General features: G+C 41.9%; 1 protein-coding gene across 19 annotated transcripts in view; it reads right to left on the reverse strand.

Annotated features, from left to right (window-relative positions):
* The window catches only part of LOC138809106 (ubiquitin-associated protein 2-like), a 62,955-nt gene that overhangs the window by 25,354 nt on the left and 21,608 nt on the right, over positions 1–15,993 (reverse strand). For all 19 annotated transcript variants that reach the window (XM_069995502.1, XM_069995498.1, XM_069995495.1 and 16 more), the window contains 3 exons: positions 13,424–13,476; positions 11,176–11,261; positions 8,862–9,033 (listed from right to left, as the gene is read on the reverse strand). In XM_069995502.1, the coding sequence (XP_069851603.1) occupies positions 8,862–9,033; positions 11,176–11,261; positions 13,424–13,476 (311 nt within the window). The remainder of the gene's footprint in view (positions 1–8,861; positions 9,034–11,175; positions 11,262–13,423; positions 13,477–15,993) is intronic.

The following is a 15,993-nucleotide window of genomic DNA, read 5'->3' on the forward strand; positions in this document are numbered from 1 at the left end:
ATCTAAGGATCATGGTTTGAAGCCAGCTAGGCAGAAAAGTCTGTGAGACACTTATTTCCCATTAGCCATCAAAAAGCTAGAGACAGAGCTGTGGCTCAAGTGGTAGAGCACTAGCCATGAACAAAAGTTCATGGACAGCACCCAGACCATATGAGTTCAAGCCACAGGACACACACAATAAGGTATGGCTCTAGTGGCAGTACATTTGCCTACCAGTAAGTGAAAGTCTAAAGTTCACAAGCTCAATAACACCAGAAAAAAAAAAGTACACACAAGTTGTAGGATTAAACAATATATTTAGCCAGGCACCAGTGACTAAAGCCAGTAATTCTAGCTACTCAGGAGGCTGAGATTTGAGGATCACAGTTCAAAGCCAGCCTGGGCTAGAAAGTCTGAGCCCTTATCTCCAATTAACCACCAGAAAACCAGAAGTGGTACTGTGGCCCAAGTGGTAGAGCGCTAGCCTTAAGCTGAAGAGCTCAGAACAGCACTCAGGCCAAGAGTTCAAGCCCGATAACCAACAAAAAGAAAAAATACTTTTGCACTTACTACCTCCTGTACAATGCACACTAATTACTCAAAAGTTGAGACTATTATGAATAGTAATATGTGTAAACTTAACATTTTTATGAAAAAAAAATTGAGGCGGTTGGGTGCTGGTGGCTCATGTTTGCAATTCTAGCTACTCAGAAGATTTGAGATCACAGTTTGAAGCCAGCCAGAGCAGAAAAGTCCCCAGGAGACTCTTAGCTCCAATAAACTACTCAAAAAAGACAGAAGTGGCGCTGTGGCTCAAGTGGTAGAGCACTAGCCTTGAGCACAAAGAGGCTCAGGTACAGATCGTAGGTCCAGAGTTCAAGCCTCCAAAACAAGGAAAAAAAAAAAAAGATAAACACTTCAGAGGCAAGAAGATCAAGGTCAATCTGAGTTAACAGTTAAACTGCCTCAAAAACTATAAGAACCGGGCTGGGAAGGTGGCTCAGTGGTAGAGCGCTTGCCTTGCATGCCTGAGGCTCTGGGTTCGATTCCCCAGCACCACATAAGCAAAAAGAAAAAAAGCTGGAAGTGGCGCTGTGGCTCAAGTGGTAGAGCGCTAGCCTTGAGCTGAAGAGCTGAGGGACAGCGCCCAGGCCCAGAGTTCAGGCCCCACGATCGGACCCGGGGGGGGGGGGGAAATTATAAGAACCATTAAAAACTGGTAACATTATCATTCTGTCCTCATGGATAAAGTTAAGACCTGTAGAGCTCCCACACCTTTAGTATTTTTTAAAATAACCAATATTTGATTATTAACATGAAGGTAATTATAACATTTTACTTCAGTCACTAAGATTTTTTCCAATAAAACAAAACCAATTAACCACAACCATCTCAACTGAATGCTGTGACTATGAAAACACAGGTGAAAAAGAGATAGGCACCCCAATTTTCAAACCAATCAACAAATCAGTGTGATTGCTTCCTAATAACCAAGAAAAACTCCCTTTTGGGGGCAAGTTAAGTCTCACCCTATGGCCCAGACTGGCCTTGAACGTCATCAAGTTCTTCCCACTCATTTTCCCTCTTTCTCTCTCCCTCACTGTCAGTCGTGGGGCTTGAACTCTGGGTCTAGGTGGTGTCCCTAAGCTCCTTTTGCTCAAGGCTAGCACTCTACCAGCTGAACTACAATACCACTTCCAGCTTTTTTTGCGATTAATTGGAGATAAGAGTCTCTCAGATTTTCCTGCATGGGCTAGCTTTGAACTGCAAACCTCAAATCTCAGCCTCCTGAATAACGAGGGTTTTAGTTGTGAGCTACCAGTGGGTTAGTATCAGAGTTTTTGGACTGCTTGTTCAGCACTTGTCCACTGGACTAATACAAGCCACTTTTTAGCTTTTTTTTGGTACAAGTACTAGGTTCTGATCTCAGGGTCAGTGCTGTCCCTCAATTTTTTCATATAAGATGAGCTTTCTATTACTTGAGTCACAGCTCCATTTTCAGCTACTCAGGAGGTTGAGATCTCAGGATTACAGTTCAAAGCCATCCAGGGCAGCACAGTCATTGAACTTTTTTTTTTTTGGGTCCGGTTGTGGGAACTGGGAGCTGTCCCTTAGCTCTTCAGCTCAAGGCTAGCGCACTACCACTTGAGCCACAGTGCCACTTCCGGCTTTTTTCTTTTCTGCTTATGTGGTGCTGAGGAATCAAACCCAGGGCCTCATGCATACAAGGCAAGCGCTCTACCACTGAGCCACCTTCCCAGCCCCATCCATGAGACTCTTACCTCCAATAAACCACTCAGAAAACTGGAAGTGGCACTGTGGCTTAGGTGGTAGAGTGCTAGCCTTGAGCTGAAAAGCTGAGGGACAGTACCAGTCCCAAAGTTCAATCCCCATGACCGACGAAAAAAAAAAAAAAAAAAGGAAAGAAAAGAAAAGAAAAAAGTAATGGTACCATTTCTGACTTGTTGGTTTAGATGAATTTTGCCTGGTTGGATGATTCTGATCTGTTTCCTGAGTAGCTTGCGCTGCCACAACCTGTCTAAATCATGAGGATTCTGGTTTAATCAATAGATTAGTTGCTTTAGATCTCTAACTTGAGATAGCATTATTGGGAAGTGAAATAAACCAGGAGGTAGACTCTAGGTGAAGTAAGTAGGTCACTGGGGTGCTTGAAGGCATACTTTTATTCCTAGTCTCTCCCGCTCATTTCTGTTTCCTAGCCACTATAAGGTGGAGCAGCTCTGTTCCATCACATCAAGGTGGAAGCAAGATCCTATACTAAAACTAACCAGTGAAAAAATGTGACTTAGCTATATTGTGCTAGGCTTGGCAAGGGCAAAGCAAAAAAAAAAAAAAAAAAAAGATTAAAATTCCTTGGGCTGGGAATGTGGCTTAGTGGTAGAGTGCTTGTCTAGCATGCATGAAGTCCTGGGTCTGATTCCCCAGTACCAGATAAACAGAAAAGGCCAGAAGTGGCACTATGGCTCAAGTGGTATAGCTCTATCCTTGAGCATAGAGAGGCTCAAGAATAGACCTAGGTCTTGAGTTCAAGGCTCAGGACTGACAAACAAATGTCCAGACCAAGGGGTTGGGAAGGTGGCTCAGTGGTAGAGTGCTTGCCTTGCATGCATGAGGCCCGTGGTTCAATTCTTCAGCACCATATAAGCAGAAAAAAAGCCAGAAGTGGTGCTGTGGCTCAAGTGGTAGGGCACTAGCCTTGAGCTGAAGGACAACACCCAGGCCCAGAGTTCAAGCCCCACGACCAACCAAAAACAAAAACAACCACCACCACCACCAACAACAAACAAATGACCAGACCAAACAAAAAAACCTTGCATAGTGGCAAATTCCTAAAATCCCAATATTTGGGAGGCAGAGCAAGTCAGGAGAATCCTGAGTTCAAAGCCTGGGCTACATAGTATACTACATGTGAGTTTGAACTATACTGGTTTTGTTTTCTCTTTTGTAGAAGGTACTGGGGGCTTGAATTCAAGGTTACACAGAAAATGTACCACTTGTGCTATAAGTCCAACCACTTGTGCTATAAATCCAACAGAAGTGCTGTTAAGTCTAGTCCAAGAACCTTTTTCAAAATTAAACTGAAAGATAAAGACCACATTTAACAATAACATTTCTTAAATGTTATTTAACATTTATATTTAGGGCTGGGAATATGGTTCCTCAGTGGTAGAGTGCTTGCCTAGCATGTATGAAGCCCTGGGTTCCATTCCTCAGCTCCACATAAACAGAAAAGGCTGGAAGTGGTGCTGTGGCTCAATGGCAGAGTGCTAGCCTTGTGCAGAAGAAGTTCAGGGACAATGCCCAGGCCTTGAATTCAAGCCCCAGGATTGGCCAAAAAAAAAAAATATATATATATATTAAGCAATTCATATTTAATATTCTCAGTTTAAGGCACATTAAATAATATAGTAATGCAGTTAATGAGAAAGTAAAGTCTACTTAGTTTTACATTTATAAGACAACATGCGTTAGAAGAAATGTTATGGCAACAAAATTTGAATTACTGTTTATAAGCTACTTGAGAACCAGGATCCCAACTACTGGGGAAGCACAATGGCTGGATGCAGAGGCACCTGTCTAACATTCTCATTGACATAGAAAAGCTCAAGTGGGAGTATCATTAAAAAAAGCCACCCAAGACATAAATGTCCCTGCCTTGAAAATGACCATCCAAAGAGGGACTAGAATAGTGGCTCAAGTATAGAGCTCTGCCTACCAAGTGTGGGAAACTAAGATCAATCCCCAATATAAAACAAATAAATAAATAAGGCCTTGAGTCACCTTTTATTTTTATTTGTCAGTCGTGGTCTTGAACTCTGGGCTTGGGCCCTGTCCCTCAGCTCTTCAGCTCAAGGGGTGCGCTCAACCACTTGAGCCACAGAGCCACTTGAGGTTTTCTGAGTGGTTTATTGAAGGTAAGAGTTTCATGGACTTTCCTGCCCGGGCTGGCTTTGAACTGCGGTCCTCAAATCTCAGCCTGCTGAATAGCTAGGATTACAAGCTTGAGCCACTGGTGCCCGGCACCTTTTATTTTTTGGATGCCTATCCTGGGCTTGAATTCAGGGCCTGGGTGCTTTCCCAGAGCTTTTTGCTTAAGGCTAGTGCTCTACCACGTGAGCCACAGTTCCACTTTCCTTCCCAGTTTAACTTTGAACTGTAATCCTCAGAATTCAACCACCTGAGTTTTTTCTTTTCTTACTTTTTTGATCACAATACTGGAATTTAAACTCAGAGCCTGGGCGCTGTCCCTTAACTTTTTCTTTCAAAGCTAATGATCTACCACTTGAGCCACAGTTCCACTTCTGGCTTTTTGGTGGTTAATGAGAGATAGAGTCTCACAGAATTCTTTGCTCAGGCTAGCTTCAAACAAAAATCCTCAGATCTCAGCTTCCTAAGTAGCTAGGACTATAGGCATAAGCCACCTGCACCCAGCCACAGGACATCATGTTTACTCTCATATTCCTTTGAAAATAGTTAATGAGTTTAGTAGTTTTTTAAGTTTAGTTGCCAGTACTGGGGTTTTAACTTAAGGCTTCTTCACATTTGCTTGGCTAATGATCTAGCCCTAAAGCCATGCCTCCAACCTGGCTTTCTGCTGATTGTTTTGTTTTGGGTCGTAGGGCCTGAACTCTGGGCCTACCTAGGTGCTATCCCTCAGTTCTTCAGCTCAAGGCTAGCGCTCTACCAATTGAGCCACAGTGCCACTTCTGGCTTTTTTTCTTTTTGCTTATATGGTGCTGAGGAATCGAACCCAGGGCCTCATGTATGCAAGGCAAGCACTCTACCACTGAGCCACCTTCCCAGCCCCTCTGCTGGTTATTTTGGAGATAGTCTTCTTGACTTTTTATTTGTCATACCTTAGTCTTCAACTCAAAAGCCTGAGCTCTACCCGAGGCTTTTTGCTTAAAGCTAGCACTCTACCACTTTTTAAAAACATTTACTTTATTGTAAATAGCTCTTTCATGACCTTTTTGCTTGAGCTCAGCAATTCAGTCCTCCGAAGTATCTAGTATTACAGGCTTTGGCACTTAGTGACATTATTTCCTGTTATAATGCTGTAATTGAGAAATCATGTACTAAGTGCCCTAGATTATTCTACTATTAATACTGCTGCATTTGTTTAGGTGGTCTTAAAAAAATGAAAACTAAAAGCCGGGCACCGGTGGCTGTAATCCTAACTACTCAGGAGGCTGAGATCTGAAGATCACAGTTCAAAGTCAGCCCAGGCAAGAAAAGGCCATGAGACTCTTGTCTCCAATAAACCAATAGAAAACTGGAAGTCACACTGTGGCTCAAGTGGTAGAGCGCTAGCCTTGAGCTGAAGAGCTCAGGGACAGTGCCAGCTCCAGAGTTCAAGCCCCACAACCGACAAAAAAAAAAAAAAAAAAAAGAAGAGAAAAATAAGCATTGTATTACCACTTACACTCTAGTGGAGAACAAACTAGTTTTTTTGGTCTGTTTTTTGGGTTGTGTTTTTGTTTTTTTGCCAGTCTTAGGGCTTGAACTCAGGGCCTGGACACTGTCCCTGAGCTTCATTTGCTCAAGGATAGCACTCTACCATTTGAGCCACAGTGCGACTTCCGGCCTTTTGTTTTCTGTGGTACTAAGGAATGACCCAGGGCTTCATGTATGCTAGGCAAGCACTCTAGCACTAGGCTACATTTTTTATGTAGTAGATTTAGAAAGACTAGGTTATTGGAGGCCTAGTCTAAAAACATATGTGGTTTAAAAATACATAAAACAGGGCTGGGAAGGTGGCTCAGTGGTACAGCGCTTGCCTTGCATGCATGAGCCCTGGGTTCGATTCCTCAGCACCACATAAGCAAAGAAAAAAGCCGGAAGTGGCGCTGTGGCTCAAGTGGTAGAGTGCTAGCCTTGAGCTGAAGAGCTGAGGGACAGTACCCAGGCCCAAGGTTCAGGCCCCACACCAGACCCTCCCCCCCCCACCCAAAAATATATAAAACACTGTGAAAGTTTAAATGTGTTTGTGACTTTAAGAATCACTATCCCACAATACTGTAAAATTTGTTGTTTATGTAATCACTTAATATTAATAAAAATTATTTTAAAATACATAAAACAATTTTATCCTATTAAGAAATAAGGAAACGCAACAATCTTCAGTTTAATTAGAATTGCAAAACAATTAAAATTTGATTAACAAGGGCTGGGAAGGTGGCTCAGTGGTAGAGAGCTTGCCTTGCATGCCTGAGGTCCATGCCTGAGGTCCTGGGTTCAATTCCCCAGCACCACATAAGCAAAAAGAAAAAAGCCAGAAGTGGTGCTATGGCTCAAGTGGTAGAGTGCTAGCCTTGAGCTGAAGAGCTGAGGGACAGTGCCCAGGCCCAGAGTTCAGGCCCCATAACCAGGCCAAAAAAAAAAAAATCTGATTAACAAGTTGGCACTATGGCCACAAACTCTTTTGGCTTTTTGTTACTTTCAGAGAGGGTCTTAGAACACTGCTGATAAGGCTGGCCTAAACCAATGAACGTTTCCTGCACAGCTAGGGTTATAGTGCACACCAGTATGTACAGCTTACTAACTTTGTATTTTTGGCCTAGATAATCTCAAAACTTCAAGCTTCATGCCGGGCGCTGGTGGCTTACGCCTGTAATCATAGCTACTCAGGAGGCTGAGATCTGAGGATTGCGGTTCAAAGCTAGCCCGAGCAGGAGAGACCGTGAGACTCCGATCTCCAATAAACCACCAGAAAACCGGAAGTGGCGCTGTAGCTCAAGTGGTAGAGCGCTCACCTTGAGCTGAAGAGCTGAGGGACAGCGCCCAGGCCCAGAGTTCAAGTCCCACAACCGACCAAAAAAAAAAAAAATTCAAGCTTCACAATTTCTACACCCAAATACAAACATGGGGAGCTGGGAAGGTAGCTCAGTGGTAGAGCGCTTGCCTTGCATGCCTGAGGCCCTGGGTTCGATTCCTCAGCACCACATAAGCAAAAAGAAAAAAACCTGGAAGTGGCACCGTGGCTCAAGTGGTAGAACGCTAGCCTTGAGCTGCTGAAGAGCCGAGGGACAGCGCCCAGGCCCAGAGTTCGGGCCCCAAGACCGGATCCCTCTCCCCCCCAAAAAAAATACAAACATTGCCGGGCGCTGGTGGCTCACGCCTGTAATCCTAGCTACTCAGGAGGCTGAGATCTGAGGATAGCGGTTCAAAGCCAGCCTGGGCAGGAGAGACTGTGAGACTCCTATCTCCAATAAACCACCAGAAAACCGGAAGTGGCGCTGTAGCTCAAGTGGTAGAGCGCTCGCCTTGAGCTGAAGAGCTGAGGGACAGCGCCCAGGCCCAGAGTTCAAGCCCCACGGCCGACAAAAAAAAAAAAAAAAAATACAAACATGGACCTTGACATTCCTTAGCCTTTATCTTTACACAGAAAACCTAACCACATACTGATTATTTTTTAATTGTCCCATAAGGAAAGTAATTTAGGAATAAGTAATCTACTTTCTGTTGTTTCTGCTTTCTTCAGACTTTTCTACCTAAAAACCTCTTCTGCTTAAGACAATGGGATACCTATCATCCTATTTTGGGAATTAAGTGTTGCCTGATGTGAGAATTGAAAATGAAGCTAAGAAATACCTTAAAAACTTTAACTTTGGGGGCTGGGAAGGTGGCTCAGTGGTAGAGCGCTTGCCTTGCATGCCTGAGGCCCTGGGTTCAATTCCTTAGCACCACATAAGCAAAAAGAAAAAAGCTGAAGTGGCACAGTGACTCAAGTGGTAGAGCGCTAGCCTTAAGCTGAAGAGCTGAGGGATAGCACCCAGGCCCAGAGTTCAAGCCCCACGACCAGACCACCACCACCCACCCCCCCCACCCCCCTCCCCCCGCAAAAAAAAAAATTAACTTTGGGGCTGGGAATGTGGCTCAGTGGTAGAGTGCTTGCCTAGCATGCATGAAGCCTTGGGTTCAATTCCTCAGTACCATATACACAGAAAAAGCGGGAAGTGGCGCTGTGGCTCAACTAGTAGAGTAGCTAGCCTTGAGCAAAAAAGCAGCTCAGGGACAGTGCCCAAGCCCTGAGTTCAAGTCCCAGGACTGGCAATGATGATAAGAATAAGAACGGGGGGGGGGGGGGGGGGGAAGGGGGGTAGGAGAAGGATTGGGATGGGGGGGGAGGGGGGAGGCTGGGAAGGGATGTGAAGGGTAAACAAAGGAGGAGGCTGCAATGCTTGGTTAGAAATGTACGCATTATCCTGCCCATGTAATTGTAACCCCTCTGTACAGTATGTTCACAAATAAAATAAAATTAAATTAAAAAAAAATAAAGAATAAGAACAACAACAACTTTGTCTTCTGATAGAAGAATGACTACACGTGTATAGTTTAGGTGGTGGGAATTTCCTACTTACCATGCTATGATGAGAAAACGTGTTCCCTGAAGCAGGCTGTGATATAGCACTCTGCTTAGAATTACTAAATACCAGAGGCTGGGCCAGAGAAGGGGCCTGAGATGGATCCAAATTAGATGAATCATTCTCCATTGAAGATGGTGTCTTTCCCAACAGAACAGCAAGATCAATTCTAGCACAGAAAGAAGGGGAACTTTATTAATAATGACTGAACTTTCTCACATTCCCCAATAGATCACTCAGGCACTTACTGGGCTCACAAACACAAAGTCCTAAATGTTTAACAAACCAAAATAACTGATACCTAAAGTCATTATGGTATCTAAGTGAATTCACTGATGTTGCCATCACTAACAGTCGTTTTTGTTTTTTTTAAAGATACTGGCTTTTCTTTCTTATTATATAGCCCAGACTGGCTTCAACTCACCATGTTCTCTTGCCTTAGTCTCACAAGTGCTGGGATGCCCAGCTTCAATGCTAGTTTAATGTATAGCAAACTCACAAAGTGGGTCAAATGTTAAAACTAGTTAATCATGACTTTAATACCGAGTACTTATCATTAATATTTCCTACAACTTAAAACCATATGCCTAGCCGGGCGCTGGTCGCTCATGCCTGTAATCCTAGCTACTCAGGAAGCTGAGATCTGAGAATTATGGTTCAAAGCCAGCCTGGGCAGGAAAGTCCATGAGACTCTTATCTCTAATAAACCACCAGAAAACTGGAAGTGGCGCTGTAGCTCAAGTGGTAGAGTGCTCACCTTGAGCTGAAGAGCTGAGGGACAGGGCCCAAGCCCAGAGTTCAAGCGTCACAACCGACCAAAAAAATAAAATTAAATTAAAACCACATGCCAGAATTCTCATCTACTTTAGAACAAAGAAAGTTTTAGATGTCTTCCTCAACTTATGCAAAATTTCATATTACCTGTAGTACAGAGTAAAATATGGGACTAGAGAGGTAGTTCAGTGGTAGAAGGAATTTCTAGCATGCATAAGTCACAGAGGAGAATTGAGATTCAAAGCCAAATAGGTTGAAAAGTTCATGAGACGTCATCTCAACCAAGAACTGGGGGCAATGGCATAAACCTATCATCCCAGTTACTAAGGAGGCTGAGATTAGGATGATGGCAATACTAGGCTGGATTGGGCAAAAAGTTCACATGACCTCATCTCAACAAAAAAATGTAGGTGTGGTAGCACATGCCTGTCATCTCAGCTATGATGGGAAATATAATAAACAGGAGGATTGAGGTATGGGCACTGGTCCCTGTGTCAGAAATAACCAGAGCAGCCACATGCTGGTTGTTCACACCTGTAATCCTAACTACTCAGGAGACCCAGGAAAATCAATGAGACTATTATCTCCAAATTAACCACCAAAAAGTCAGAAGGGGAGCTATGGATCACGTGGTAGAATACCAGCTTGGAACAAAAAGCTCATGGACACTGCCCAGATCCAATTCAAATCCCAGGACTGGCACACAAACACACAATAATCATCATCATCATCTAGGCGCTGGTGGCTCAGGCCTGTAATCTTAGCTACTCAGAAGGCTGAGATCTGAGAGTTGTGGTTCAAAGACAGCCTGGGCAGGAAAGTCCATGAGACTCTTATCTCCAATTAACCACCAAGTGGTAGAACGCCAGCCTTGAGCTGAAGAGCTCAGGGAAAGCACCCAGGCCCAGAGTTCTATAACCTACAAAATTTTTTTTAAAAATTAAAAAAAAATAATAAGAGCAAAAGGCCTGGGAGGTGTGACAAGGAATAGAGCACCTGCTCGACAAGCACAAAGCTATGAGTTCAAACTTCAGTGTCCAATACCACTCAATGGGACGCGAGGGAAGATGAGATGTAAGGATCACAGCTTGAAGCCATCCCAGGCTTCTGTGAGACTCTGATCTCCAATAAACACCACACCCTCCCCAAAAAAAAGACTGGAAGTAAAGCTATGGCTCAAGTGGTAAGCACTAGCTTTGGGCAAAAGAAGATCAGGAACAGTGTCAAGACTGAGTTCAAGCCCTAGGACTGACACCAAAAAAACAAAAATCCTACTTTCAAGTTGGGTCTACTTTTCCCTGGCTACTTCAAGACAAGTTATATAGTCAATGCTACTGAGGATTAGTCTGGTCTACATAATTAAATGAGAGTATGATGTAATATTACAACATGTGAACTTTCATTCAGCACACTGATTATTACTATTATAAATCTCTACTAACATCAAGGGAGTTTGTGAAGAAAAATGTTGTTATTCTTTACAACTAACTCAGAAGATCTCTTTGGGAAAAGGTACTAAATTTTACCACACACTTGCCTCTGACCAGCAGTGATTGTCACATTCTCCGCAGGCAGAGGCACTGAAGACACATTGGAAGCAGTGAAAATCTTGGTTTCAGAAAGCTGGAAAACAGAGGAATTATTATTACTGGTGTCAGATAAGATAAAGTCAGAAGTTGGCATAGGCTGAATTCAATACCAAAAGAATTTTAAAAAAGCTATCTACCCTGAAGAATCCTGAATTGATTTGCAAGACTACTCAGGTTTTATCCAAGGATAGGTTAGAATTAAGGGACTCAAAAAAAAAAAAAAAAAAGTATAATAGAGTGAAATAATCACATGCAGACTAAACACAAATAAGGTTCTACTTACTAGTCATACAAAAGAGAAAACCCCTCCACATTTTTCTATTATAGCTCCTAATTAGCACCTCAACCCAAACACTTCTCTTCCACTATTCTTTTCAAATAAACTAAAAAGTTAAGAAAACTTTTGAGCAGTAAAAAACGTATTAATTATGGTGAGGTAAAGGTTTTTTTTTCAATTAAGTTTTCAATAAGTTTTCCCTTTATACTATACAGGTCCTAGTGTTTGAACTCGGGGCCTACACACTGTCCCAGACCTTTTTTGCTCGAGAAGTGTACTTGAATTTTTAAATTTTTTTTTGTAGGTTATAGAACTCTGGACCTGGGTGCTTTCCCTGAGCTCTTCAGCTCAAGGCTGGCGTTCTACCACTAGAACCACAGTTCTACTTCTGGCTTTTAGTAGTTACCTGGAAATAAGTGTTTCACAGAGTTTCCTTCCCTGGGCTGGCTTTCAATCACAATCCTCATATCTCAGCCTCCAAAGTAGCTAAGGTTACAGATGTGAGCCACCACCACCCTGCTTATTATACTCTCATAAGGCATCTAAATTAGGTGATCAACTACAGAAATTAACTCTTGACTACTGAAGTTAAATTGTGATTTTTACTTCTCAAATATTCTCTCAAATAGTGAGGAAATATACCCATTTCTTGAAAGTTGCTAAAGAAAATAAGCCAGATTTCAGAAAGCAGAGAATGATTAAATTCACAAGACAGTCTAGTTCGCTCATAATAGAAAATAATCGTTCTCTGATAGTGATGCTACTCCAGCTTTAAAAAGTCATAATTGGGGCAGGTGCCAGTGGCTCACACATGTAATCCTAACTATTCAGGAGGCTGAAGTCTGAGTATCATAGTTTGGAAGCCAGCTTCAGCAGAAAAGTCTCTATGAAACTTATTTTCAATTAACCACCAAAAAAAGCCAGAAGTGGCTCAAGACTTAAGTGAAATATCTAAGGAATAACAGCCAAGCTTTAAGTTCAAGCCCCAGTACTGGCACACACGCTTGCATGCGTGTGCAACACACACACACACACACACACACACACACACATACACACACACACACACACACACACAACTTAAAGGTGATTGACATCATCATAAACACATGGAAAGGTTAACAATGATATTCTCTTCTGTATAACTAATACAAGTTAGTAAATAAACAGGCAACCTAACAGGTTTGATATATCATTTCCTTGTAACCACAAAAGCCATCTTGCCCAACTATATATAAATATAGGAAATTAGGTTTCAAAATACTAAAAATAATCCATAATCACTGAAAACAATCATTCACAGCTAAAGCTTGACTGTGACCAGGAATCAGGAAAATTGTTTTACTCAGGTAGTAAGGTGAATTCAGATTATTTTATGTGCCACTCATCTATAGGGTTTCCAAGTTGAGTCAAATTGGCATAGTCAAACGTACATATATTCACCTCAATTACAGTTATACAGGGCTTCAAATAAATGAAAGGGTTTCAGAGCCAACAGACTGAGGATTTGGTACCACCATACTAATTCCAACATCCACTGACAACCCATTACAGGACTATATACCAAATAAGGATTCTTAGTAGATTCATGTACCACTCAACGTTCTACCTGCCTCACTCCATTTGTGGTGCCCTACCCAACCACCATCTTTTCCTGGAATAAATCCGACAATCAGATATTGGACTTACACAAGTGCACTTGCCCTTTCCACAGTGTGGTTCCAGAGTCCTGTTCATGCCCAGTCTCCTTCATATAACATATGTGAAATGTTCTGGCTCAGAACACTATTTTGGATGTAAAAGTTTTGGGTCAGAATCTTATGTGTGCATTTTAAGGGGTAGAAATACACCAATTTTCTATCCCTAAACACCACTTAGGGATAGAAGGCATTAATGAGGAATGTCCTGGGAATACCTACATCTTCATTCCAATCTTCAGTTCCCCATTCTTCTGTCGCAGTCCTCCATGCACCTGGAAAGAAAGGAAAAATTGTGGAATAATTTTAAGTATAAAACATGCAAAATCCAATGTATTAACATTTTTGATGAAAGTAAAAAGTTTAACAGTTTATTAATCAGAAGGAATTGTTGGGCTTTAAAGATGAAAGACTATAGAAAGGGAAAGTTCAGAGAAGTAGGGTTTTGTTAAGATTATGATTTCATTGGTACTTTCAGTTTTTGTTACAAAGCTGCAAGGTGGAGAGAAGGGGAAGAAATGGACTGAAAATGCATGCACACAAACACTAGACTTAAAGCTCCATGCAGTACTATTAAGGACCACAGTTCTATTAAGAACTCTACTGAAGAGCTGTGGGCTATAATGATGTAGTAGTCATTGAGTGAAATGGTGGCAGACAATTCAAACTAAACATGCAGACTATACATATTTGCTTTGAGAGAGAAAACTATAAGCAGTATGAAGATGATGACAGCACAGCAGTGAAAGAGAAATATAAATAAATAGTAAAAGAAGAATGTCTAAGAATAGGCTTGAAAGTCAAACAGAATATTGAGAACTAAGAGTTACTGGAACTGAATGAAAAATATACCCAGAAGTCTTAATTCATAAATATTATAGGTTTAACTAGAAAATTGTAAGGAAGGCTCCATGTATTTAAGTCGTTTTGGAAGACAACAGGTTAAAAATCAAGTATGAGGGGCTGGGAAGGTGGCTCAGTGGTAGAGCGCTTGCCTTGCATGCATGAGGCCCTAGGTTGATTCCTCAGCACCACATAAGCAGAAAAAAAAAAAAAAGCCGGAAGTGGCGCTGTGGCTGAAGTGGTAGAGTGCTAGCCTTGAGCTGAAGAGCTGAGGGACAGCGCCCAGGCCCAGAGTTCAGGCCCCACGACCGGACCCCCACCACCACCAAAAAAAAAGTCAAGTATGAGCAGTAACTATCAACCTAATCCTACTCATACAATACAGAATATGGAATCTAACCTTTCAAGGTTATGGCACAAACAACAGAAGCCTACAATTTATCATATTGTAAGCAAGGATACAGTTTACATGGGAAAGGTATACAGACAATCAAAGCACCTTCCATATCTCCTTTCCCCAATTTCTTTGCTTCATATAATTTCAGAAAATGTCCCTTCATAAGGAATTTGGGTGAGAATATGAGAACCACAATTTTTCCCTTGAACCAAAGACCAGAGTAAGAATTTATCTAGCTGTATAAGGCATAACAATGTTATTTTCTTATCTAGAACTATATATGTATTTATCAAATAACTCAAAAAGACTTCTAAATAAGTGGACAGTTTTGTTTTGTTGGTTTCTCAGTTATGGGGCTTGAACTCTAGGCCTGGGTGCTGTCCCTCAGCTCTTCAGCTCAAGGCTAACGCTCTACTTGAGTCACAGCACCACTTCTGGTTTTTCCGGTGGGTAAGTGGAGATAAGAGTCTCATGTACTTTCCTGCCAGGGCTGGCTTTGAATCGCAATCCTCAGATCTCAGACTCCTGAGTAGCTCGGATTAGTCTTGAGCCACTGGTGCCCGGCTTAGTTTCCTTTTTTTTTTTTAAATAAGAATTCAAGGATGGCTGGGCATTATGGTGCAATGCACTAGGCAGGCTAAGGCAGAAAGGCAATTAAGGCAAGGCAGCCTGGGCTATACAGTGAGATACTGTCTCAGATTAGAAAAAAAAAAAAAAAAAGGCTGGCATCTAGACATTTCAGTCACTGAATAGAAATATTTTAATATCTATAAAGGAAAAAACCTATTTCCTACAGGAAATGACAGTATGAATACTTTCCCAAGAAAATCTTAAAACTGTACCAGGAAAATTCTAAACCACTTATTAATGACAATGCATTAAAAAATTGAAATAGCTGTAATCCTAGCTACTCAGGAAAATGAGATCTGAGGATCTTAATTCAAAGCCAGCCCATGCAAGGAAAAGTCCATGAGATTCTTATCTCCAGAAAACCGGAAGTGGTACTGTGGCTCAAGTGGTAGAGTGCTTGCTTTGAGATGAAGAGCTGAAGGTCAGGGCCCAGGCCCAGAGTTCAAGCCCCATGACCGCCCCCCCTCCTTCCTCCCCTCCAAAAAAAAAAAAAAAAAATCAAAGTCTAATGTCAGTTATACAAGTTATAAATCACATTTCCCCCTATATCTGTTTGATATCTGTTTGATTCCTTTGACATCTGTCCCACCCTGGTTAAATGGAACACAGGAGTTATACACAATTCTAGACTGAGAGGTTATATAATTTAGACTATGCAAGATTTTCATTATACACTCTGGTAACTTCAACTGGGATAGAAAGGAAGAATGAAATACTGACTTGATGCTTTCAAGAAGTATGGTTATGGCTAAGAAACTCATTTTGAGGAAGCAAGAAATAAAGATGGAAATGCTCTGAACAGATTAGGGCATACATTCCCTCAGCATAAAGTGCAGACGATATAAATGTTGAGTATTCATGAAAAAGTAAGAGTGGGCACAGAAAAAGAGGAAAAGGCACAAAGAAAAAAAAAGCAGAAAAG

Source organism: Dipodomys merriami, unplaced genomic scaffold (assembly GCF_024711535.1).
Source record: "Dipodomys merriami isolate MVZ:Mamm:240054 unplaced genomic scaffold, mDipMer1.0.p SCAF_485, whole genome shotgun sequence".
NCBI classification, from domain to species: Eukaryota; Metazoa; Chordata; class Mammalia; order Rodentia; family Heteromyidae; genus Dipodomys; species Dipodomys merriami.